General features: G+C 38.1%; 2 protein-coding genes across 2 annotated transcripts in view; one reads left to right on the top strand and one right to left on the bottom strand.

The window, feature by feature from the left end:
• Nucleotides 1-25,061, top strand: part of LOC306855848 (calpain-5-like) — a gene marked incomplete at both ends in the record, with an annotated part of 30,810 nt that extends 5,749 nt beyond the window's left edge. Inside the window, 12 exons of the mRNA XM_079394766.1 lie at nucleotides 5,908-6,039; nucleotides 13,398-13,606; nucleotides 13,696-13,888; nucleotides 14,851-15,044; nucleotides 18,681-18,758; nucleotides 19,714-19,909; nucleotides 20,020-20,142; nucleotides 20,289-20,485; nucleotides 22,645-22,766; nucleotides 23,146-23,196; nucleotides 24,585-24,721; nucleotides 24,879-25,061. Of these exons, the coding sequence (XP_079250892.1) occupies nucleotides 5,908-6,039; nucleotides 13,398-13,606; nucleotides 13,696-13,888; nucleotides 14,851-15,044; nucleotides 18,681-18,758; nucleotides 19,714-19,909; nucleotides 20,020-20,142; nucleotides 20,289-20,485; nucleotides 22,645-22,766; nucleotides 23,146-23,196; nucleotides 24,585-24,721; nucleotides 24,879-25,061 (1,815 nt within the window). The remainder of the gene's footprint in view (nucleotides 1-5,907; nucleotides 6,040-13,397; nucleotides 13,607-13,695; nucleotides 13,889-14,850; nucleotides 15,045-18,680; nucleotides 18,759-19,713; nucleotides 19,910-20,019; nucleotides 20,143-20,288; nucleotides 20,486-22,644; nucleotides 22,767-23,145; nucleotides 23,197-24,584; nucleotides 24,722-24,878) is intronic.
• On the bottom strand, nucleotides 7,964-11,343 carry LOC306855517 (olfactory marker protein-like; the record flags this gene model as incomplete). Its single annotated transcript, XM_079394275.1, has 2 exons — nucleotides 7,964-8,237; nucleotides 10,886-11,343. The coding sequence occupies 2 exons, from the start codon at nucleotides 11,341-11,343 to the stop codon at nucleotides 7,964-7,966; spliced, it is 732 nt and encodes a 243-aa protein (XP_079250401.1).
• Nucleotides 25,062-25,429: the final 368 nt, after the last annotated feature.

The raw sequence follows: 25,429 nt of genomic DNA, 5'->3' as shown, positions 1-25,429 counted from the left end.
CATCCTGGCCAGCTGAAGGGTCCTGTCTAAAACCAGTTATTTTATTTTATTTTATTTTTATTTTAAAGTAACATTCCACACCCAAAGAATATCTGAAAATGTGGTCAGCCAATGTATTTAACCCTATCTTGGTTTTCTAACTATTTATTCCACAGATCCCAATATGTAAAGATTGACCAACAATTATCTGAAACATTAACTATTAATAAAGGGGTCCCTCAGGGCTCTGTGTTAGCATCAACCTTGTTTTCAATTTATATTAATAATATTTCTCAGATTATTAGTCAGCAAACCTATTCACTTATATGCGGATGATACTATTCTTTATGCTGTGGGATCGTCACATGATGAAGTTCTAAAACAGGCACAGGATAGTTTTAATAATATTGAAGAAGCTTTTAATGACTTGAATTTAGTTTTAAATAGCATAAAAACAAAAGTAATGTGGTTTGGAAAAAAACAACAAAAATAAAGATAGCTTCGGATGGGGCAAAATTTAGGTAGTATATACATATAAATATCTCGGAATCTGGCTTGATAGCTCCTTGACTTTTACTATACACATAACTAATCTCCAGAAGAAAGTTAAATCTAGATTTAATTTTTTGTTTAGAAATAGATCCGTGTTTACCACGTCAGCCAAGACATATCTTGTTGAAACTACTGTTTTGCCTTTGTTTGATTATGGTGATGTGATGTATAGAAATGCATGTAAAGGTGTTCTGGAGAAATTAGATGTATTGTATCATGCTGCAATTAGATTGATTACTAATGCACCATAGAGAATGCATCATTCCGAATTATACTCCCTTTTGAACTGGACATCATTGCATACAAGACGGGAAATTCACTGGTTGTATTTATAAAGTTCTGTTGGGCTTATTCCGCTTTTGAATTCTCTGCCTCAAATGATTGGAATGTAGTACAAAAGTTATTGAAATTACAGACAATTATCCCAGTATGTGCATTTAAAAAATTACTAATAAGTGCTCTGACCTCAACCTGTAAGTGTTTTAACTGAGTTTTTATATTTTTTTTCTTTTATGTTTATGTATTGTAATGCATGTTGTATGTTGCTCAGGAGATATTAAGTCTCCTGCAGGCTGTTATTGAAAATAAGAACTTGTTCTAAATTAACTTGCCTGGTTAAATAAAGGTTAAATAAAATAAAAATAACACTAGTCAGAATCGTTATGTTGCCTTCTAAGATACCTATGTTTGGACAAATGAGCATTGTATGTATTAAAGGGGACCTATTATGCCCCTTTTTACAAGATGTAAAATAAGTCTTTGACAACACTTGTAAAGCTTCTTTGGTGCTGACATTGTAAATAACTCCAGTAATGGCGGACCGCAGCTTCTCACTCAGGGCTGTGTTTATGCTAATAGGACAGAAAGCGTCACAAATGGGTGGGACTTTTTCCCCTCGGTGACGTGCACAGAGGGAGAATCTGAAACGGCTTGTTTGGAGAGACATTGGTTTTATAAAAAAAAATTAGTTGGTGGATTTTTAACATTATAGGCTTGTTGTTTTCACACACTGCAGCCACACAACTGTGTTCAAATGCCTTATAAAAGTTATTTTTGCATAATAGGTCCCCTTTAATGTATGGATGAGCTTGGTGGAAAATCTGTCCAACCAAAACTTTTATAGATAGTTGAAAAATTTCAAAATTAATAATTCATTCAATAACAAAAAAATAACAAAAAAACAGTAAGCATGATTAATCAGTCTAACAAAAATCTGACAAGTTTTACCCAGTATGTGTTTGTCATGTATTTTTATGCGTTTTATAAAGCCTTTGATGGTGTTAACTTAGCAACATGCTAATGCCAGAGTGAACAGCTGTATTTGTATTGTATAATATGTCAGATCTTGTTTTAGGAGGTTTATTTTAGTTTGGATGTTGCCTTCGAAAATAGTAGAGAGCAAAGCAGCTAATTTGCAGCTGTACAAATTTGCACTCATGCTTTTTGTTTATATGTCTTTTTCTTTATGAGCTTTTTCATTCGCTCAACTGCACACATAAATGACATCTGTTCAGACAAGTGTTTTATTGATTTATGTGAAGTTGGAGCGCTTTTGAAGCTTTTAAATAGAATGCTACATTCGTCGCTGCTCACTTGTTAATCAAAAATCAGAATACTAAAGAAATGTCAGAAATGAGCAGGCAGCAATGAATCAAGTTACCGTGGATTGATATTTAATCCGATAACTGAAACCCAAGATGACCTGGCATTGCTCTTAGAGGAACGAAGGCACCTTCAACCAACCTTTGCACCGAATTTGTATTCCTGTCTGTTTTGAGTCAAACTTTGACTGAATAACATTGTGTAATGAATGACAGAGTGGTAATATCAATGGGTCTGATGGAAAATCAGTCATGCACTGTGATTGTATCAAGCTTTATATGCAGACCACAAATAAAAACAGAGTTGCATTGTCGCCGCCTGAGTTTCTTGGCTCTGGAATAGAGAAGTGTGCTACCGTGTGCTGTGTGAGTGTTTAACCTTGTGAATTTGACATCATTGCACTCTGTTCTCATACACCGTGGAGGCATGATGAAAATCTCTAGTGGTTTGTGCGAGTTGTTGAAGGGGTGAGAGAAGACCAGGGCTGAAAGAATGAAATGTGAGTGCAGGGCTGGATGTGTGCCGGATAGTGAGGAGAGTCCTCGCCTGCTGAGCTGTGGAAATGATTCTGGATAGCACAATGTGTAAGACAAATGAGTGTTGTGAAAGCGAGTAAATTTGGACTGTGAGAACATGTATTTTATACCTCCAGAGGCCAGTCGAACCAGCAGGGGTGTCATGCTCATATGGTTTTCGAGGGGATCCTGGCTCAGTTTGTACCTTATAGGTGAGATAAGACATGACCATGAAAAAAAGACTTTTTAACAACTTACAAATTCTTAAAATAAGTGTGAGACTTGTTAGACTATAGCATTAAAAAGTAGATTTCATGTACATTCTTAATTTTGATTTAAATCTAAGACGAAAAGAACTGTTCAGGCTTCTAAATTGCATGCAAGAAAAACAAATGTGTGTACTGCAAAATAAAGACAAGAAAGTCTTTCTATTAAGCATACAGCATTGCAGTCAAATAATTCTTATCAACAGTGCAACTAGTGTAGTCCGATTCATGACCAAATTAATCTTATGAACCAGTTCTTTTTAGTAAATCAGAACCAGACAGCGCAATGGGTGTAGACTGATTTACGAACAAATGATTCAGTAACACTCACTATTAACTAGTTGCTTATTAGCATGCCTATTATTAACATATTAGCTGTTTATTAGTATTTATAAAGCACATATTCTGCATGACCATATTCTACATCCCTAATCCGACCCAATAACCTAAATTTAACAACTACCTTACTAACTATTAATAAGCAGCACATTAGGAGTTTAGGAGTAAAAGTCATAGTTGATGGTTTGTTAATAGTGAGAATTTGCCCTTAAAATTAAGTGTGACCAGTGATTCTTATGAACTAGTTAATTTTATTGAATCAAAACCATACAGTGCAACCAGTGTAGTCTGATTCATGGACAAATGATTCTTATGACCTGGTTCTTTTTAGTACATCAGAACCATTCAGCGCAATTGGTGGAGTTCAGTTTACAAACAAATGACTCTAATGAACTGGGGGCTGTTCCATAAACCAAGATTAGAGTATAAGCCAGGCTTATTTCGGTTAGTCAGGCTTATTTTTGGTAGATTCGGTTTCATAAATCAAACTTAAAAAAGTTCAAACTCAGTCACTGTGGCAACTTATGCTGGCAAACTAACCTGGTCCGGAGCAGGCTAACTGTCAGGCTAAGCTGAGCTCCTCTAACTCTGACCAATAGGAACACACTGATATAACCACTGGCTCTCTCACATACAGTCAGTTTAATTTATTATCGGTCCAAAAATAAAAGTATACAGAATATACACCTTAAATAATCAACTAAATAAAAAATAGGCTACAACCAACTGTATTTAATGTATTGTGCCCAAAATGTAGGCGAATGACATTTTAACATATATTAAATCAGAAGTTAACCAGAAGTTTATAGCCATGCAGCCTCTCTGAATTTATGACAGCTGTACCTTTTATGGTTATTAGAACATTAAAACATTACAATCTAAAATGTCTCTTTAAAGCATTAAAGCATAAAAACACAATCAAAAGTTAAAATCACTGAATTCAAAATTTAAATTTATAATAGAAATCAGAGTACATTTTAACTGATAAGAGGAACACACATTTAACTCATTTGAGCTAGTGATTAACAGTTGCTGCTATCATAAAAATACACTTATATGTAGTAAAATTCTATGTGTCACATTTAATGTCCAACAACAAATATTTTAGCAGAATGTATATTTTATTCAGAATTCTTGCGCTAGTATTCTATTCTGCTCTGTCTGTGTAGCGTGCATGCGCGCCGCAGCGCTCGTTCTCTCGCAGAAGCTAAATGGATATATTTGCATGGCTTTCTGACATTTACAGATGTAAAAAATATACCTGTGACGTATCAGTTATGCACTGAGGAAAACACAATGTTTCAAATGCGTTAAACAGCACAAATATTCGCTGTTTGCTATGGTGGATCGATTTGATCCATGATCGACATTAAGGGCTGCTTCAGAATAAGCGTGTACGTCACATTATCCTGACTCACTGAACCTGGATAGCATTAGTCAGATTGCGTGAACTTGAATTGTCGTTTATGGAACTGCTTTAGTCCCGATTGATTTGTTAGGTTATTTCAAGTCAGGTTTTGGACTTTAATCCCCGCTTTTCTTAGCGTCTTTTATGGAACAGCCCCCTGGTTCACTTTAGTAAATAAACAACCCTCAGCTCAATCAATGTCTCAGTTTGTTTCCTGAACAGGATTTACTGAGCTTGTTCTTTATAATTAACTATTTGAAAAGACTCATGAATTCAGGATGCATCACCTTTGTATGGGTAAAATTTCATAATACGAATCCAAGTGATGTGGATCTCACAATGGATTCAAACTAATTTTCCTATATGTTTTTCAATATAAAGCTGCCTGTTTTCACATTTGAGTTGGTGGTGATTAATGTAACTATACACCATAAAATTTCACCAAAGTTTCCATAATGTGACTGTACCTTTTACCGTTGAATCAGTTTGATAAACTCACTTTATTATTACTTCCAGTGATATATATTTTAGTGTATTACAGGATGAGAAGTTTTGTTATTTTTCCTGCCATGAGTTGTCAGAATCACCCCTAAGCCTTTACAAGACATTACGAGTTTGTTAGGTGCTTATTAAAGCATTTAGTCTTTTTCCAGGGCTCATTTGTGGCGGCGACTCTGAGAGATTGTCAACACAAAGGCAAAATGAGCTATAGCCTGTGAGTCGTTACATTCCCCTCAGCTTCTGTCACTGTGCCCAGTGTATGTTAGCTGTTTAAAGAGACCCAGACCTTTACGTTTAGGTCACGCAAAATCTCTGGCTGCCCATTGTTTCTGGGCTGTGTCCCGGTGGTTGTGATGAGGTCGGTGTAGGTGTGTGCTAGATACTGTCAGAACAAAGGATAGTCATTTGATTTATAACAGCTTTCAGAACTGTGCTGCTTCATCTAGATTCATAACTATTATTAAATTAATTAAAGAGGCTGTGCCCTGCTTCTGTCTCCAACACTTTTTTAAGTACTTTTTGTGTTTTTCTTCTTCCTTTCATTAATCAGAATAAAGCTAAATGTACTAGGCCTGTATTTTTTTAACAAACTACTATGTTTTTGGACATGCTTGCTGCAGTCTTTTTTAAAAGATACATTTGTGCATCTTTGCTATTCACACTGTGCTTTTTGTTGTTTTTTTTACTCCTCACCAATTTCTCACTCTTACTCTTCTCTCTCTCTTTCTGTCTGCTTCTCCATCAGGAGCTGTGCGATGATCCTCACTTGTTTGTTGATGGGATCAGTGCCCATGACCTGCACCAAGGGCAGCTGGGAAACTGCTGGTTTGTGGCGGCCTGCTCCAGCCTGGCTTCCCGAGAATCACTGTGGCAGAAAGTAAGTTAGTAAAATGTGTAAACTTGCATCTATCCTGCATATAATGTTTCCTCTTAGCTACGATATTGCTGCCACTCAGATAGAAAGAGATTTCTTAAATGAGAGTTTCAAATGGTTTCAGAATTGTTTTGAATTGAGTCTAACTTAATGTGCATTGATGTTCAGTATGAAAGTGCAGCTGTGAGAAGATTTGTATGCAAATTCCCAGTACTGATTAATTTGCAAGATAAGGAGAGCATTGTAGAATTTGGAGGCCGTTTTTATTGTGATCTTGTGACCTTGATAAAACAGAAAAATAAATAGGAAAAAAAAACATTATCAATATTATTATTGTATTATAATATAATTATATTTATTATATAATAATAATAATAATAGAATAACAATGTTAGATGATATACCAATATAATATCATTATTACATTGTTATATTTATACTATATATTATTGTATCATATTTTTCATTTTGTTCAGGTGTGTCTCGTTGTTATCCTCATTTACGTTCCCCATATAAGTTGCATTCAGTTCTGTGTTTCTTTGTCCGGTCTCCTCTATGTTTGCATGTGTTTGCTACCCTTCTATGATGGATTAACCTTATGTGGATTATTAAAGACTGTTTATCTATATTCATCTTCTTCGTGCGTTCTATGCTGCACCACACCGTGACAGAAGACCGGACCTTACAAGAAAGTAAATTTAGTGGCATCTTCCCCTCGTTTTGATTTTAGTTTTTTTTGTCAGTTTTTTGGTTTTGTGTAATGAACGATCCTGCTGTCCTCGTCCTCCTGCTGTAGGGGGTAGGGGGTAGGGGGGCAGGAGTAGGGGGACCGCTCTCTCGAGGACCACACTTTGTGTTTCTCGCCAAACTTACACACTACCTGGACAGCTGCCTCTGCTCGTTTTATCAAGCTGGACTGAACACCTCCACATGAGCGCAGCTGTCCGGGGACGGTCCTTGAGAGAGCCTCGCCACCTTCGTTGAGTGGGTGCTGGTGTCCTGTGGATTGCTGCTCATTGTGGACATTGCAGATGATGACACCGGCCCCACTCCTGACCCAGAGCCCAGCCCACCATCACCCTGATTTGTGGAGTGTCAGTCCGAGCCCACTGCAGACAGAGAGCCAGAGCCCATCGCAACCCACGAGCCATCGCAAGAAGGAGCAACTGAGCTGGGGATTGCCCCAGAGCCAGAGCCTCATCAACCGTCCGACCAGGTGCGAGAGCTGGCTACATCGCACGCGACGGTGGATGTTATAGTGGAGCGAGAGCGTGCTGAGGAAAGCCCCGCCCACTGCACCGCCGCTGAGGGTGAGCAGTTGCAGGACTCTGAGGACTTTATTAACATGGATATATACGCAGACATGCCTGTTCTGCTTCCCCCTTCATCTGAACTCTCTAGCTACCCAGAACTGTCTACCTGCCTGGATTTCCCACCCACCCTCCCTCTCCTGCCTCCTCCTATCATCCCTGCCACTTCAGCTCTGCCACCGCTGCTTCCTGGCAGCCCCTCAGCTCACCCTCAGCCCACCATCTGTGCGGTGGGATCGCCGCAGGTCTGCCAGTCTCCATCGGCGTCGGAACTGGAGGATCCCTTGTCTCTGCCTCCAGCCTCTGAGTCTCGAACTCCGCCTCGGCCCTTCGACCCAGCGGCTCCACCTCGGCTCCTAGTTCCCTCGTCTCCACCGTCACCCATCGGCCCACTAGCTCCACCAGGCTCCCTCTCCCTCCGGCTCTGCCTTGGTTGATCGCTGTCCCCCCATCGCCTCAGGACTCTGCTCCTCCGGCTGCGCCTTGTCGCTCCATCCCACCAGCTCCGTTGGGCTCCTCCCTCCAGCTCCACCTTGGTCCTCAGTCTCTCCGGCGGGCCTCTGAATCTCCGTCTCCGCCTCCACCCTTCCCCTCCGGATCCTCCCCATCGCCCTGGCTCATCTGCTCTCCGTCTCCGCCTCGGGCTCCGCCGCCATCGGTCGGCCCCCTAGAGTCGTCAGCCCTTCTTCCACCATGGCTCCTCCCTCCGTCGGCTCCACTCCATCAGGGTTGTGGCCTGGGTCACGCCTGGCTCCTCCCTCCATCTGATCCGCCCTGGCTTCTACTGTTACCTCCCTAGCTCCTCCCTCCATCTGATCCACCCTGGACTTTGTGGATCGTCCTCCTCCCGGGTGTACGTCCTCTGGCAGAGCCTCCACCTGTACTGCCTTTCTGCCAACCCTTCACTATCACCTTTTTCCATCATTCCACGTCCACTCTGAAGTCCTTGTCCAAAGTCCCCCTCCATCCCTCATTATTTTCTCTGTGGCGCGAGGTCACGGCTTCCGGGAGGGTGGTGATCTGTCACACCCCAAGACTGTTTTCATTCCCCATATGCTCTGTGACCTAGTTTCTGTCTCTTGTTAATTGTGTATTATGTTCGGGTGTATCTAGTGGTTATCCTCATTTACATTCCCAATATACTATAAGTTGCATTGAGTTCTGTGTTTATTTGTCCGGTCTCGTCTGTTTGCGTGTGTTTGCTACCCTCCTATGATTAATTACCCTTATGTGGATTATTAACGACTGTTTATCTTTCTTCTTCTTCTTCGTGCATTCACTCCTGCACCACACCGTGACAATACTACATAAATCTGGTAACACTTTACTATAGGGACCGATTCTCCCTATTAACTTGCTTATTAGCATGCCAATTATTACCATATTGGCTGTTTATTACAAAGCACATTTTGCATGACCATATTCTACATCCCTAACCCTACCCAATATCTAAACTTAACAACTACCTTACTAACTACAAATAAGCAGCAAATTAGGAGTTTATTGAGGCAAAATCATAGTTAATGGTTTGTTAATAGCAAAAATTGGACCTTAAAATAAAGTGTCATCATAATTCTAGTATATACAAATATAGACTAATGTATAGAATTGTCATATGTCAAATGTATAGAACATTTAGAATAATATAATATACCACTTTATGGCTGAACAGTTTGCCCAATAGGTTTTGCTCAGCAAGCACAAAACAATCTTAATTTTTGCCTACAGGTATCACTTTTCCCTTGATACTGTAAGCTTGCAGAGACCTGCGCTGTTGGATTTAAACATGCATATTCTTGCATATTTTGTCAGAATATCTTTTTGTTATCTTGTTAAGTGTGTGTTAAGGTGTGTTATATTAAATGATCATCGGTGCCCCTCTCCCCTCCATCCTGGACATTATCCTTACACGATGCTCCAGCAAAACCAACAGCATCATGAAGGACTCCACCCATCCCTCCCACAGTCTCTTCCAGCTCCTACCATTAGGAAGACGGTACCGGAGCATCAGAGCCCGCTCCGCCAGACTGCTCAACAGCTTTTTCCCCCAGGCTATGAGAGCCCTGAACTCAAACCACCCCGCCCCCCTCTGAAACCCCATGCAAACACCTACCTCCTGAAACATTTATCTTTTATTTTATAGTTTGTATAGGGTAAATACTTATATATAGTATACTTATAGTTAAAATCTGTCAGTAGGTTAGTTGTGTATAGGTTTATAGTGTTTTTTACTTCATTGTTGTATGTCTGTATTTATGTAGCACCGTGGTCCTGCGAGGCACAACATTTCGTTCCACTGTATGTCCCCACATGTAGCCGAATGACAATAAAGCTCAACTTGACTTGACTTTAAGGATGAGCAAAACAGTCTCTCTGTGCTCTATTAGCAGCTGTAAGTGGCAGCCTGCCATAGGATCTGTGTGCTATACCATTACCTGATGATGGTTAAACAAGGGAGAGATCCACTCACCTGTGGCTTCTTGAATGTACACACGCACACCTTGTAGTCCCAGCTGGTGTAAACTGTATTTCAGTTTCTGTTTGTAGCTTTGTTGGAGGTAGACAGGTAAAGGGTGTTAATGGTTAATGGTTTCTGAGCTGTTATTTAGCTTAAATGTTAAGCTTCGGTCCCCCCTGCATCCTCCCCAGGGCGTGAAGTGTTTTCCCCTGCCTGGGGAAACATTTGCTCTCCCCTAGAAACACGCATCATCATGAAGGGGTTGACTTATAGGGCTTTCCCATGTGACGCCTCTCCCACATCCTGTCATTTGTTTTCCTGACAGGGTATTGATAAATGAAGGTGTGTGTGCTGCTATCCTTGCCCCGTGTCTTTGCAGCAGCCTTTTATCACACCCAATCACATGCACCCAGCATGGATACATACTCAAGGGCAGTGGTTATCTCAAGACTAACACCCACCCTTTGAAGAACCAGGATTCCTACAGTTTAGAAAAACCTGGATATATGAGGTAGTCTGATTTTAAAAATGTGATTTCTAGACCTGGAAAGTCATGAAAATGTATAAAATGTTATTACTCCATGGGCATTTGTATATATTTTATTAATATACATTTTTGTGTTTATACCAAGCTCAAGGAGGCAGAAATTGTGAGTAAAATTCCTTTTTTTTGATCCAGAAAAAAAACTGGAATAGTCATGGGCTTCGAATATTATTGTGGACATTAAGGAGCCTTGAAGTCTAAAAGATTGAGAACCACTGCTCAAGGGCACTGCCATTACACCCCAGTACATTAATTATTTAAAGAATTAAAAACTACAACCACTAAAAGCACAAGTTTTGTTTTATTCATGAATAATTTTGATCTTCTTGAATTATTAGTGTGATTTATCTTGGGTTACCTTCATTAAAGTCTCATCACACTCACAAAAACAGTTAAACATGAACAATCAGACAGATAAAGCTCAAGATCTGGTCATAAAATCTCATTTTATAGGTCTTTAGGAACATAATTTTAAACTACTAGGTCTAAGTTAAGTAGACTCAACAGAAAGCCGCCGTACCCTTCAGGTTCTCTCACTTCTGGAACTCAATGGAGCACTCAATGTTCTCCAGACTCAAGCCGTCTTCAAAGGCGAACAGAAAATACATCACCTTTCGGACCTTGGCCAGCTCGGCTATCCTCTCGCCGAACTCCTGTGCGTCAGCCTCGTAGCATTGGAGGAGATCATCGTCTGTACTTTTCCAGAAGAGGCCGGTCGGTTCGAGGAGCTGGCGGGTCATGAGGTGGGTCAGGTCGGGCGTCCAGAGCTGGGAGGTGGCAATGATGTTGAGGCGGCCGGGTGCGGACATGCGGATGTTCCAGCAGGTGAAATGCAGGGCCTGTTCAGAGAAGTCCAGACGGTAGACGTGCTCGTTGGACTTCAGTAGACGCTCTCCGTCTTGGCGTTTCTGGCCTCGCTGCTGCAGAGACTGTACTCGCAGACGCATCATCTCCGTCAGCTGTATATCAGGGTTGAACGTCAGCTCAAGAGACATGTTCCCAGTTAAGATGTTTTGAAACCTGACAGCTTAGGGCTTCTTCTTTCTCTTGTCTGGCCGGATTAGGCTTGTTATCCACTGAGTGACCTCCTCCTCTCTCGGCTGATGTCTTCTGCGGTATGAGTGCCACAGTGAGACCTTGTGCTCTGAAACCAACTTATTTCTGTTTAGATGTTTGTTGCTCTGGGCAACAGCAATGCTGGGCTCTCCAAGAGGGAATTTGAGACATCTGTGTTTGCTACATGTGTTTGTTTCACATTCCCTGTCGATAGAGTTTACTCACGACTGAACAGAAGTCGCCTGCAGTCAGCATCACAATGTGTACCTGAGCCCAGATAATGGACCTGCTCCGCTTGGAACAATTACCACAGAGGTGTACTTGAAATCTAATCTCTGTTCTGTCCCAGAGGACTCGCTCCGGATGAAAGAGATGTAGTTGATCTATACAGCATCCAAATCACCCTGGTGTCCTTCCCTCAACAGTCTTTAACATTCAGGGTAATGCTGCTTTTTTGACCTGCTTCTGTCTTTTAATAAGTAATGACATGATCCTGATCCACAAAATATTACACAATATTGGAAACTTGTCTAGTTCAGTGCTCTTTTTATAGTGTTTTTGTTTATATTTTTTCTTTTGATGAAAATATCCTGTAAATGTAGACAGTTTGTCATGTCATTAATTTTAGTTCTTTGACTAAAATGACAAGTGATGAGAAATCAAATAAAATGAGTGATAAAATATGTGATAAAATATTATTTGTCAACAAAACTGATATGTGACCCTTGACCACAAAACCAGTCATAAGGTTGTTGTTTTTTTATTTGATTTATACATAATCTGAAAGATTAATAAATAAGCTTTCCATTGAGGTATGTTTTGTTAGGATATGACAATGTTATGATATGGCTGAGATACAACTATTTGAAAATCTGGAATCTGAGGGTGCAAAAAAAAAAAAAAAAAAAATACTGAGAAAATTGCCTTTAAAGTTGTCCAAATGAAGTTCTTGGCAATGCATATTACTAATCATGGTAGGAAATTTACAAAATATCTTCATGGAACATGATCTTTACTTAATATCCTAATGATTTTTTGGCATAAAAGAAAAATCAATAATTTTTACCCATACAATGTATTTTTCGCTTTTGCTACAAATATACCTGTGCTACTTAAGACTGGTTTTGTGGTTCAGAGTCACATATTTAGTTGACAGTAATGTGAAAAAAAAAAAAAAAAAACAACAACAACAGTAGTACGCTATTTTGTTCCTCAGTTCTTATCTTCATATTTTCCTGCACAGATTGGCAGCAGTTTGACAAAATGTACTAAAAACATACACTCTTATACACTACTTGCTGTAATTGTTCAGTACTTGTACAGTATATCAGTTTATATCAAAACACAAGTAAATTTAATTAATAGAAAAAACTATTATGCAAACACAAGAATTTTGTCTGCCTAATAGGTCAAGTGTATTGTCCTTGTTAACTAAAACTATTAAAAATAGTTTAATAAAAATTAATCTTGTTAATAAAATTATTAGATAAAAAAACTTTTAAATAAAATAGTAGATGAAAAACCTTTGGTTATAATAAATGGTTATTAATTATATTTGTTCATATTGTGCTTTGTAATGAATTACATCTTGTCGTAAATAATTATAACAAATTCAATTTAAGATGCATTGTGTATCAATGAATTGATAAGTGTTATTATGTATTAAATGTGGTTACAATTATTTATGAGATTGAACTATGCATTATAAGGTGCATTACAAGGCATAATTAATGCATTAAAGCTACTTTTATAATGCATTATACATAAAGGCTTTAAGTAAAGTGTATTCAAACATTTAAATAAAAATGAGAACGGTTGTCTTATTAAATAACCATAATAAAATAAGGTTCTGACGTTCTGAAAAAGTATTTTAAGAATAAAACTAATAAAAATTACACATAAATGCACATAACAAAATTACAAAAACTTTAACTAAAATAAAAACTGTAAATATGAAAAGTGGATACTACATGGTAATTTTGTCTCTTTCTAGCTTATCCCAGACTGGAAGGAGCAGGAATGGGATCCGGAGAAGGCAGACGCTTATGCAGGAATATTCCACTTCCGCTTCTGGCGGTTTGGGGAATGGGTGGACGTGGTGATCGATGACCGTCTCCCCACAGTGGAAAACCAGCTGGTGTACTGCCATTCAAATGATAGCAACGAGTTCTGGAGTGCCCTTGTGGAAAAAGCCTATGCCAAGTAAGTAGTTCAGGCAAATTCAAAAGGTCTATACAGAGAAGTAGTGTGATAACATAGTGATGCTAAGTTCTTTCTCTACACCAATCAAGAGTTTATGGCTGCTATGAGGCCCTGGATGGAGGAAACACGGCCGATGCCCTGGTGGACTTTACCGGTGGCGTGTCAGAACCCATGGACCTTCTGGAGGGCCAGTTTGCTCAGGATGAAGTCGCCAGAAACCAACTCTTTGAGAGAGTGCTCAAGGTCCATAATCGGGATGGCCTTATCAGCTGCTCTATCAGGGTGAGAAGGACACTCTTACTTTATTTTAGTATATTTTAGTACATTATACTTTATATACATTTTATTTTTATATTTATTCCTATGTTTATACACTATGGAAGCACATATAGTACATATTATTGATCAGCATTTGTCTCACGTCTGTCAAGATTTGTATTCAGACACTCATCCATCTATTAATCCAGCCATCCATCATTTTTTTCTTCTTTCATTTATTTTCTTTCTTAAGACTGTACTTTCCCAGACTCAAAGCAGTCTTTGATTGTGTATGACTTGCTTATCAATGGTCTGTGAAACCTTTCATCCATGGGAAAAAAAACCCTATGTTTTTGAATATCATCATAGCAGGGAGTTTTTTTTTATCTTCACTAGAATATCAAATAAAATGCCTCTCAGTCCACTAAGAGAGCTCCATTGAGTGTTCAGCAGCATTTAGAAATTAATTTGAACAGAATCATCTGATGTGCCAGACAGGTCTGTGATGTAACCAGGTTATCTGGGGATCATAACAGAAACAACTTTATCAAGTTTCTCCGTAACGTAAGGGCTTTTGAACATGGAGGAGAAACTGTTTGATTGATTTATAAATGTTCTGTTAGATACTCAACAAAATTCTTTCATGTCCAAGTTCAGTCACTCTCTGTCCATCCTTACAACTTAGTCTTATGTCGACACAATTATTCATGTCACAGAGCCTACACGCCTATGCATATTGTCAGCTTCATTTGCACAGCAAGCCCTCTGCTCATTGGAGTGTGATAAATGGGCGTGGCTTGTCTCCTACTGATTAACATCACCATATTTCACTGTACCATGAAATAACGGCCCATGTTTTCATAATTGGTAATTCACAGACAGTGCATGTGCTTGCATTCTAATCAGGGATAAAGATTATTATGCTTTTGGATACACTTGAAACTGGTGTTCAGCAAACTAACTGAAATTTGTCCTTTGGTATACAGGCAACCACAGTAGAGGACATGGAGGCAAGACTGGAATGTGGGTTAGTGAAAGGCCATGCCTATGCGGTGACCGACGTTCGCAAGGTCCGTCTGGGACATGGCCTTCTGGCATTTTTCAAGTCAGAAAAGCTACACATGATTCGCATGAGGAACCCCTGGGGTGAAAAGGAGTGGAGTGGACCGTGGAGTGATAGGTGAGACTGCCCCCTCTTGGATTGGAGGTATTACACAGACTATAGCAGGGGTATCCAATCCTGTTCCTGGAGGACCAAAGTCCTGTGGATTTTAGTTCCAACAAACTCGCCTAGAAGTTTCTAATGAGTCTGAAGAGCTTGATTAGTTGGTTCAGGTGTGTTTAATTAGGGTTGGAGCTAAACTCTGAAGTACAGTGGCTCTCCAGGATCTGATTTGGACACCCCTGATCTAGAGCATGGTGTATGACAGGGTTTGCAAATGCCTGGGATTTGTGAGGAAACTGCAGGGGTATGTGAGTTGATGAAAAGCTAATAAGTAGGTCATGAGCATGTAAAATTAAAATAAATAAATCATTTTAAAATAAAATAAAAAATCAAAATAAAACCCTAACTAAAAACATGAAACATTGAATTTGTTTACCTACATGTCATGTGGCCAATAATCTAAATTAGAGAACTGTGAATATGTAGATGTGTTGGTAAAGGATTGAAATATTAATTGAAAATCTCATAGGATACTTCGGGTAAACATATTAAGTAAAAAAAAAAATGTTTTGCCTGTCAAAAGGTTTGGGAATAATTAGAAAGAAACTGAATTATTTGTACATTTTTATGACAGGACATGATGGGAGATAAGGGAGCTAATGCCTTGTTTAGACTGTCAGTCCAAATCTGATTTTTGTGCACATCCATTTGGAATCTGATTATATTTAGCAAGTTTAAAAAAAGAAGAAGAAAAAAGAAAATCACATTAAAGGGGTAGCTCACCCAAAAATGAAAATTCTGTCATTAATTACTCACCCTCATCTCATTCCAAACCCGTAAGACCTTTGTTCATCTTCAGAACACAAATAAAAATATTTTTTATGAAATCTGAGAGCTTTCTGACCCTGTATAGACCGCAATGTAACTACCATGTTCAAATTTAAGTTCTTTTGAAACGATTTTATTCAACAATTTCTCCCCTTCCGGGTCAGTTTTTTCCGCCATTCACAAGAGTACCAATGAATGGTGGCGAAAACTGACACGGAAGAGAAAATAATTGTTGAATAAAGTCGTTATTTTTGTTTCTTTGCACACAAGAAGCATTCTCGTAGCTTCATAACATTACGGTTGAACCACTGATGTCACATGGACTAGTTTAATGCTGTCTTTATTACCTTTCTGGGCCTTTCTGGACCTTTCTGACTCTGCACTGCTGTCTATGCAGAGTCAGAAAGTAGAGGTCTGCATTCCCGTGGCTCTCCCGCGGGACCCAACCAGATTTCTTGCGACGTGGGATTAAATTCCTGAATAAAACGCTGTAACGGTTGGTAACTCTGGTGTAATTTGTCTAACAATATCCCGTTCCCGACATCCTTTGAGAACAGCATATCTGCGCATTATTCTTATTGACCACCGGTATAGCCTGCACTCAGGAATGTTATGCGCACGCTGCACGCATGAACCAGTGCTTTCTGCCTCACGCATTTTATTTGGGGAGTCTGTGTGCACAGCATGTGCATAACGGTCCTCAGAGAAGGCTGTACCAGTGGTGAATCGGCCCACAGGGTGGTTGTCGATGAGTGACAGAGCAGAATAAGGATGGAGCAAAGTGTGGATGCGCTGTCCTTAACTCGGTTTTGTTTATATTTTGCTATAATTTTAAATGACAGATGTCGTATTTATTTATTTATTTTTCTCTGCGACACAGCAAAATGTTAAACGAATTTAATATTTTGACAAAACAAATAAAATAGCTAATAGGCTATTTTTGTAGGCTAAATTTTTTTCTCTGCGACACTTTTTTCATATTGTGTAAATGTTAAACAAATTGTATCCTGCACAAGACGATTTTTCTACTGTGTTGGCAGCAAAATGTTAATGTTATTTTACATTTAGCTGTCAATAAATTCAAGACTCTTGACAAGATGAATAAAATAAAAAATTCTAAATTTTGTGCAGACTCTTATTTGCTAGCCTATCTCTCTTTCTTTTAGTAGCCTAGGCTAGCGGAAATTTAAATGTGAGGTTCTGGAGATATAAATTTAGCGGGAACGGTCGGGTCGGAAAGAAAAATGTTCTAAGTGGACAGCGGGTGAACAAAGAGTGAATATATTGCGGGAGCGGGGTGGGTGCGGAATATAACCTCGCGGGAGCGGGATTAAAAAACAGTCCTGCTGGAGACCTCTATCAGAAAGCTCTCGGATTTCATCAAAAATATCTTAATTTGTGTTCCAAAAATGAATGAAGGTCTTATGGGTTTGGAACGGCAGGAGGGTGAGTAATTAATGATAGAATTATTATTTTTGGGTGAACTATCAGATTTTAGAATACAATTTTTTTTCAACCTGCACTTCCCAAAAACACATTGTTTCCGCACCAACTGTCAGCATGTTTCCTACAACAATGTCTGACATTTTTACATTTTAAGTGGCAAAAAGAATCTTCGGTCAGACTGAATCAGATTTCCAGAAATGTCATTTAAATCAGTGTTTGCAAAAACAAGGTTGTGTTGTTATGAAGTGCAGGTTGAGCTAAAAAAAGAACAATATACTGCTAGTCGGCACAGTTTACACACTTCTTTAAATTTTGAGACTGGTGGCAGCATGGAATAAAGCCAAATTTTTTTGGTGTAGGCATAGAAATGCAACTTAATTGACAGAAACCAATGCAGATATTCCAGAAAATGAAGAGTGACACACCCAATCGTATCTGTTTGCGATACACAGTGTGGACAGTCAGTCATTTAGAATCCGATACACAATAATCGGATTTGGACTGACAGTGCGAAAGTAAGCCCTAGTTGCAAGCCAGACTCAAACCCAAATTTACCAAATGAGCACCAAAACTTTTTGTTGAAGCACTTGCAATGTTACGACGGGGTGTTGTAATCAGACACTTTTTGCACATCTTCCCAACACTCAATTCTTTATAATTTATAAAAAACAGAGTGAAAGCACATACAGAAATGATATGTCCTTTTGCCTTCTCTAGCTTCCTGCAGTGTAGTGCTATATATCCTCAGAGAATAGAGAAAATCATTTCTTTCCTTCCTCTTGATATGATTTCAGTATAAATAACACATAGCTGAAGTGTCTATTCTTATCGCTGACTGGTGTGAAATTGAGATATCAAGTCAGGCTGGCTGGTATAAAATAGGAAGCTGCTGTGATTGAAATGCAGAGGTCTGAGGGTGTTAATACATCCACCTCCTTTCATTGAAATAACTGTGCTCTTGTTTGACGACACCTAACCTAAATATCCACCACTGCAGGGAGCAACATAATATTAAAATAGGGCTGTGCAATTACAGAGAGGAAAATCTTGACAATCCTTCGCATCAGTCTTTGTTCATGTGCTACAACAGACAGGGTTATATTGGCCTCTGAATTATTTACTGGCCAGCCAGAAGACTCTTATTGAGGTGAAAGCAATCTTTCTTCGTATTTCTGCTTGATGAATTATTTATTCTGGGCTTGATTAGAAATATCATACTTCGTTAAGTGCTCTATTTCTTTCACAAAATTCTAGGAAATCTTAGTTGATGGTTATGGACGCAGGCTGTTGTCAGTGAGTATAGTCGTGTGTGTCGTGTGTGAATGTTTATTTCTCTCAGTCTGGTGTACGATGAGTAATCACTACTCTGTTTTGTAGCTCAGAAGAGTGGAAGAAAGTGAGCAAGAGTGAGAGAGAGAAACTGGGCGTCACTGTTCAGGATGATGGAGAGTTTTGGTGAGGCTCGCTCAACTCTTACTTTCTAGATTAGTCTAGATCAGAGTGTCTTATCAGATGGGTTCCAAAAGTCTGAGACCACAAATGAAAATGTTTCTGTTTTGTATATACTGTGTGTGTGCTTGTGTGTGTGTGTGTGTGTGTGTGTGTTTTAATTATAATGAAAATATTATAATATATGCAATAACTAATCTTTATTGCTTAAAGTATTGGTTAAAGCATAAACAATTTCTACACAATTTATTAAACTAGGTATTAGGCAATTGATCAATATATTGTTTATTCATTATATTATATTATATTATATTAAACAGTTAATTTACAATTACAAAACATTAATCCAAAATCATTAACATTAGTTACTCCATTACATGATGGACTAACAATGAACAATTTTTTGCATTTATTAATCTAGGTTAATGTTAATTTATTTGTAAATATATATACACAGCATTTGTAAATCTAGGTTAATGTCAAATAGGACACATACTGTTGTAAATTCATGTTTGCATATAATACAGTAATGTTAATTAAAAGACCTTGTATTGATAGTAATGTATTAGTATATAGGGAAATTAAGCTATATTAATACAGTAAATATTGTAAAGAGTACTTATCATTGTTAATTCATGATATATAATGCAATGACTAATGTTAACAAATTGAACCATTTTGTAAATTATTACCTTCAAGGGTTAAATTGTTAAAAACATAGTAAAAATCAGATCAACCTAACAAATTTTTTTTTAGAATATCTTAGTGTTTGTTGTTAACCTGTTTTGCTTCAAAACTTCAATTTCTGTGTTTAAATCAGATTTTATCCCAGGTTTAAATCCAATTTTATCCCGAAATCCCAGGTTTTATACTATTGTACCCCAGAGCATCTGATAAACGCCTAAATTCTCCATGTATCATAAACTTCTATTCCCCCACTGGCTGTAAACTGCTTCACCAGGATGAACTTTGAGGATTTCTGTCACTACTTCACCGACCTGATCCTGTGTCGACTGATCAACACATCTTACTTGAGCATTCATAAGACCTGGGAGGAGGAGGTGATGAGGGGCTCCTGGATTCCCCGAGACGACCCGCTCCGCAACCGCGCCGGAGGCTGCATTAACCATAAAGCCACATTTCTTCAAAACCCACAGGTCAGTGTGCCTGTGTGCATCTGTCTTTTTAAAATGTTGTTCTTGTCCTAGAGGCATTTGACACTCTGGGCCTTCATGGGACTAAGTTTAATATATGTTTCCACCCACAGTATGTTTTTGATGTGAGAAAAGTGGAAGACGAGGTGCTGATCTGCCTGCAGCAAAAGGAACGCAGAGCTACTCCAAAGGAGGGCAAAGGCGAGAACCTGGCCATTGGATTTGACATCCATAGGGTACACAATTACATTCTAACACAATACAAACCTTTACATCTGCCTGCAGATAAAGCCAATGATATAAGAACTAAAAAATATAAGTGCTGTATGGTATCCTGTCAGTCGATGTTCCTGTCTTGATCAAGCCACTTTTCTACCACCAGGTGGAGTTGAATAGGAAATACCGAATGCACTCGGCTCAGCAGAAGGTCGCGGGGTCAATCTACATCAACTCTCGCTACGTCTTTCTGAGGAAAGAGCTAAAGGAGGGACGTTACGTCATCATCCCCACAACCTTTGACCCAGGTCAAAAAGGAGAGTTCCTGCTCAGAGTCTTCACTGATGTGCCTTCAGACTGCAAGTAAAGTAGCTTCCAAAAAGAATAGACCAAACTTGTTGCTTATTAGCATGCATATTACTAGCATATTGGCTGATTATTAATGCATATATTAAAGTGCCCCTATTATGGATTATGAAAGGTTCCTATTTTGGTTTTGGGAGTCCCCAACAACAGGTTGACGTGCATGCAAGGCCAAAAACCACCTTCATTTTCTTATAATATGCATTTATTTTTACTTATTTGCTCAACAACTCCCAAACAATTCGCTCAACGATTCATTTTTCCAAACCCCTCCTTTGCATGACGCTGATTTGCAGTGATTGGTCGATTTCATTTAAAGCAGTGTTTGTGAGCTTTTAACGCTCCAAAAGCGGCACCTAGAATGAATTAGCATTTTCATTCAGACCAATGTGAAAATCAAGTTTTCCCAGGTCTGCGCGCGCAATATGCTAATGTTTCACGTTGACGTCAACATGAAACGGCTTGGGATTCATTTTAAAATGACTCGTTTCAATGATTCAGAGTCGACTCTTTCTTTTGAGAGACAATAACTTTACTTGACACGGTGCACTTTCAGATTGAAAAATTTGCAGGATGTTTTCATTCACTTAGAGCTGTATTACTGTTCGTGGCCTTCCGTCCAACTGCCAAAAGAGGTCGCCTCATCATCATATTGACTCTCACACCACACATCACACTGGACTGCATTTCCCATCATCCATTGCACTGACAACACACACAGCTGATTCCACGAATCACGCTCACACCTGAAAATTATCACACACTATCTCAAACTCTTTATAAGCGTTGGAATTTCTCTCCCTGACGGCCGAGTATTGTTCTGCGTATAGCACTCCCCTAGTGTTAGCTGCCTTACCGAGCCATGCTGTGTTTTTCTGTTTAGTTCCAGTATTGTTCTGCATTTATAACTCTCCTAGTTTTAGCTGCGATACGGAACCCTCTTTGTTGTCTTAGTCTTGCCTTGCGTTTTTCTAGTGTGTTGATTCTTGCCCGTGTTTCCTGGATGTACCCTTTGCCTTGCCGTTTGGACTCTGTTTGCACCTCTCTTGGACTACTGCTCGTATACCTGGATTATCTCTTGCCTTGCCCTGTTGGATATTGTTCGCCGATCGTCAACTCTCGCTAGCCCTAGGATTGCTCTGTGTCTTGCCCGTACCATACCTGTTTGCTGTTGTTTGACCCTGCCTGTTTTTTGACTGTGTTTATTAATAAAAGCTTGCACATGGATTCTCACGTCTCATTCGCCCCGTTACAGTTACACACCGCATGAAAGGTAATTTCCAAAAATCCATAATAGGGGCACTTTAATGCCTTATTCTGCATAACTATATTCTAGATCCCGTAACCCTACCCCATAGCTAAACATAACTACTACAACAACAACCTTATGTACTATCAAAAAGCAGCAAATTAGGAATTTATTGATGGAAAAACCTCCTAGTTAATAGTGAATATAATCTGAAGTGTTACCTTGTATACTATAGTATTTATTAATGAATTGAATTAGATTTTATTTTTTGTTAAATTTTCATTTTGATTTTAGTTCAAGTAATTTAGTTATTTGGTCATTTCTTTTTAGTTTCATATTCATTTCAGATCAAGTTTTATTTTTTATTTTAAGTTTAAGCTTTTACATTTTTCTTCTAAAATGTATATTTTATTTAATATTTTACTGTAATGTAATGGCTGAAAATTAATATTATAATCAAACATGTGATTCGCAATATTTCACAAGATTATTGTTTTTATTGTATTTTTTGATCAAATAAATACATCCTTGGTGAGCATAGGAGACTTCTTTCAAAAACATAAGAAAATCTTAACAACCCCAAACTTTTAAACAATAATGCCTTATAGACTTTTTCAGAATAATAGTCTTATTATGCCATGCAATTTTGCTTCTCAAATAAAAATATTTTTTATACTAGATAAAAAAGATTTCTGATTAAGAACATATTATATGCAGTGTGTTTGTTGCCAAGTCAACATAAGTTTGCGTTAAGTTTTTCATCTAATGTTACTATTTTATTTGTTTTATTTTAGCTTTATTTTGGTTCAAAATCAACAAAATTGATTTTTAGTCATTTTAGATTTAAATTTTGTTTAACAGTAAAAACACTGGTACCTGACTGATATTGTTCCTGCGTGTGTTTACTTAGAGAATTAACTCTGGACGAGCCTCCACAGACATGCTGGACTGGGATGTGCGGTTACCCTCAGCTGGTCACCCAGGTGCATGTGTTAAGTGCCGCAGGCCTGCAGGGCCAAGATGCCAATGGAGGTATGTCTAGTATTTCTATATATATTTATAACAGATATATTGCAGTATGTGTTTAGAGGGACAAAATCCAATAGCTGAAGATCAGCACTTTTAATCTACCTTGATAAAAGTTTCATTTATAAAAAATATATTATTTCTTCTGGATATGATTATACTAATAACAATGTGCAGTTTATTTCTCCCAATAGACCCTGAAATCAGAGCATGTACATTTTTTAAAGATAGTACACCCAAAAATGAAGGTTTTATTTGTCATCATTCAGTGCAGTAAATTACTTTTGAGTGAATTATTCCTTTAAGCCATTATAAATTCAGACACTTATGCTGCTTTATAAGTCTAGAGCTTTTACATATAGAAATCTCTTTTGACCGCACACAGAGCTACAGTGCTTGATCTCCCACAAGAAATGCTCTGACTTCTGCACTGGAGGTACTGACTTTTAGCAGCCGTTAGCATCTAAATGTATCTCCCTCCCCTTATAGAAATGTGAGCATGTGATAAAATTAATCTGAATTCTGAAATGTCCAAATCTGCCACACTGTATCTTGTTTATTTGTAACACTGAATAGTAAAAGTCATTTTTTTAAATACATGCAATACTCAGTATTTTGGTTCTACATGCATTTATGTACTTAGTGACACTTTCTTACCAAAGTTAATTATGAGAAAGTGTACAAATCACAAATAACAAAGCATGCAAAGATAGTCTACCAAGACAAAATCCACAACAATTACAAAGATATGACAGTGAGTCTCTTAATGACATGTTAAGTGAAAAAATTAATGAATGCAGGGAGTTCTATGGAGGTTTGTGAATGAAGGATGTATAGATTTTATTTTTAATTAATTTTTTTGAGCTGATGAATAAAGCTGTTGGTTTGAAATCAGAGTTCAGTTTGTTTGGTTGTTCAGAGAAAACTGGCGTTTTCTCCACCTGAGTTGTTACTTAGCTACAGTGGTTAACAGGTGGTATTCACAGTGGTGATGTAAACATACAGTAATGATGGGAGAACTGGGTGAAACTGAACTCAGGTTCAGAGCGAGCTATTTTTTTATCTCCTCTTTGAAAGTTTTCAATGCATTTGTATTGTATTTGTTTCTTCATGGTGCATTACAAAAAAGCGTTTTTTGTCATTAATCGTCTGAAGAACAAGACACATTTATTCTAGAATTGTTTTCAGAGAATATATCAAATATAAATATATATATACACACTACTGTTCAAAAGTTTGGAGTCAGTAATACTTTTTTTATTCAGCAAGGGTGCATTATTGATTAAAAGTGGCAGTAAATAATTAAATTTATAATGTTACAAAAGATTTAATATAACTGCTGTTTTTTTTTTTTCTTTCAATTCATCAAATAATTCTGAAAAATGTATCTCAGATTCCAATGAAAAAAATATTTAAAAAAATCAGCCTATTAGAATACTTTCTGAAGGATCAGGTGACACTGAAGACTGGAGTAAAGCCTGCCTGAAAAATTCAGCTTTGCCACAACAGAAATAAATTACATTTTAAAATATATTCAAATAGAAAACAGTTATTTTAAATTGTAAAAACAGTAACACTGTTAAATATTATTACAGTGTTTTTGATCAAATAAATGCAGCCTTGGTGAGCATAAGAATAAAGAATAACAATCTTACGTCATATAGAAATATCTTGTTAAAAGTTTAGATATTTTTTTTGTACTAGATATCAATATTACTGATTACGAAAATATTTTTGCAGTGTGTCATTGATAGAGATAGTATATTCATGCTTCAAATGCTGTCTTATAAAGTGTGTTGCTGACTCGTGTCTTTTTTTCTTTAGCCTCTGACCCATATGTGATCATCACCTGTGACGGGGAGAAGGTTCGCTCCCCTGTGCACAAAGACACACGCTGCCCCAATTTTGACGTTAAAGGAATATTCTACCGCAAAAAGCCAAAGGAAGGCATTCACATCGAGGTGAGTTGGAAGTATGTAATTACATCTCTTCCTCCTTCAGTCCTTTCCACAAACTGCTACAGATCTCCTTCGCTGTACTGGTATGTACACTGATCTGTTCCTTTCACCTTATTTCTGTTTTTCTTCTCTGTTTCTGACTGCTCCATGACGAACTCAGATCTACAATAAGAATGTGATTGTTGACACCTTCCTGGGTCAGGTGATCCTCTTTAGTGACCCTAACGACCGCCAAGAGCAGCACACGGTCTATCTTAAAGACAAGGGTAGTCGTCAAGACAACAACCTTCCAGGCACGCTGACTGTGCGCCTGATCACCTGCACCACTTTAACCAACATCTGATCATGCAGCCGCCACTTCACTCTCTCTGCTTGTGTTCCTCGTTCACCCACAATGCCTTTAGCCCTCATAATTTTCTACTGATGTTTTTTTCAATGAACGGTTAGTTGACCCTAAAAAAGTGTAAGTTCTGTCACTGTCATGTAATTTCAAATATTTTGCTGTTATTTTTCAGTGGAGCAAAGAGGCAGAAGTTTAATGAAACTTAATGATCCATAAAGCCCTTAAAGGTATAGTTCACCCAAAAATGAACATTCTGTCATTATTTACTAAGGCTGACAATACACGGGGCAACTTTTTGAGCAATTTTGCCTGGTAACTTTTTTTGAGCAATGTTACTTGGGCACTTTCCCATTGAGAATGAGTAACAA

Source organism: Barbus barbus, assembly GCF_936440315.1.
Source record: "Barbus barbus genome assembly, chromosome: 36".
NCBI classification, from domain to species: Eukaryota; Metazoa; Chordata; class Actinopteri; order Cypriniformes; family Cyprinidae; genus Barbus; species Barbus barbus.
The sequence above is the reverse complement of the archived record's forward strand: the minus strand, read 5'-3'. Positions and strand labels throughout refer to the sequence as shown.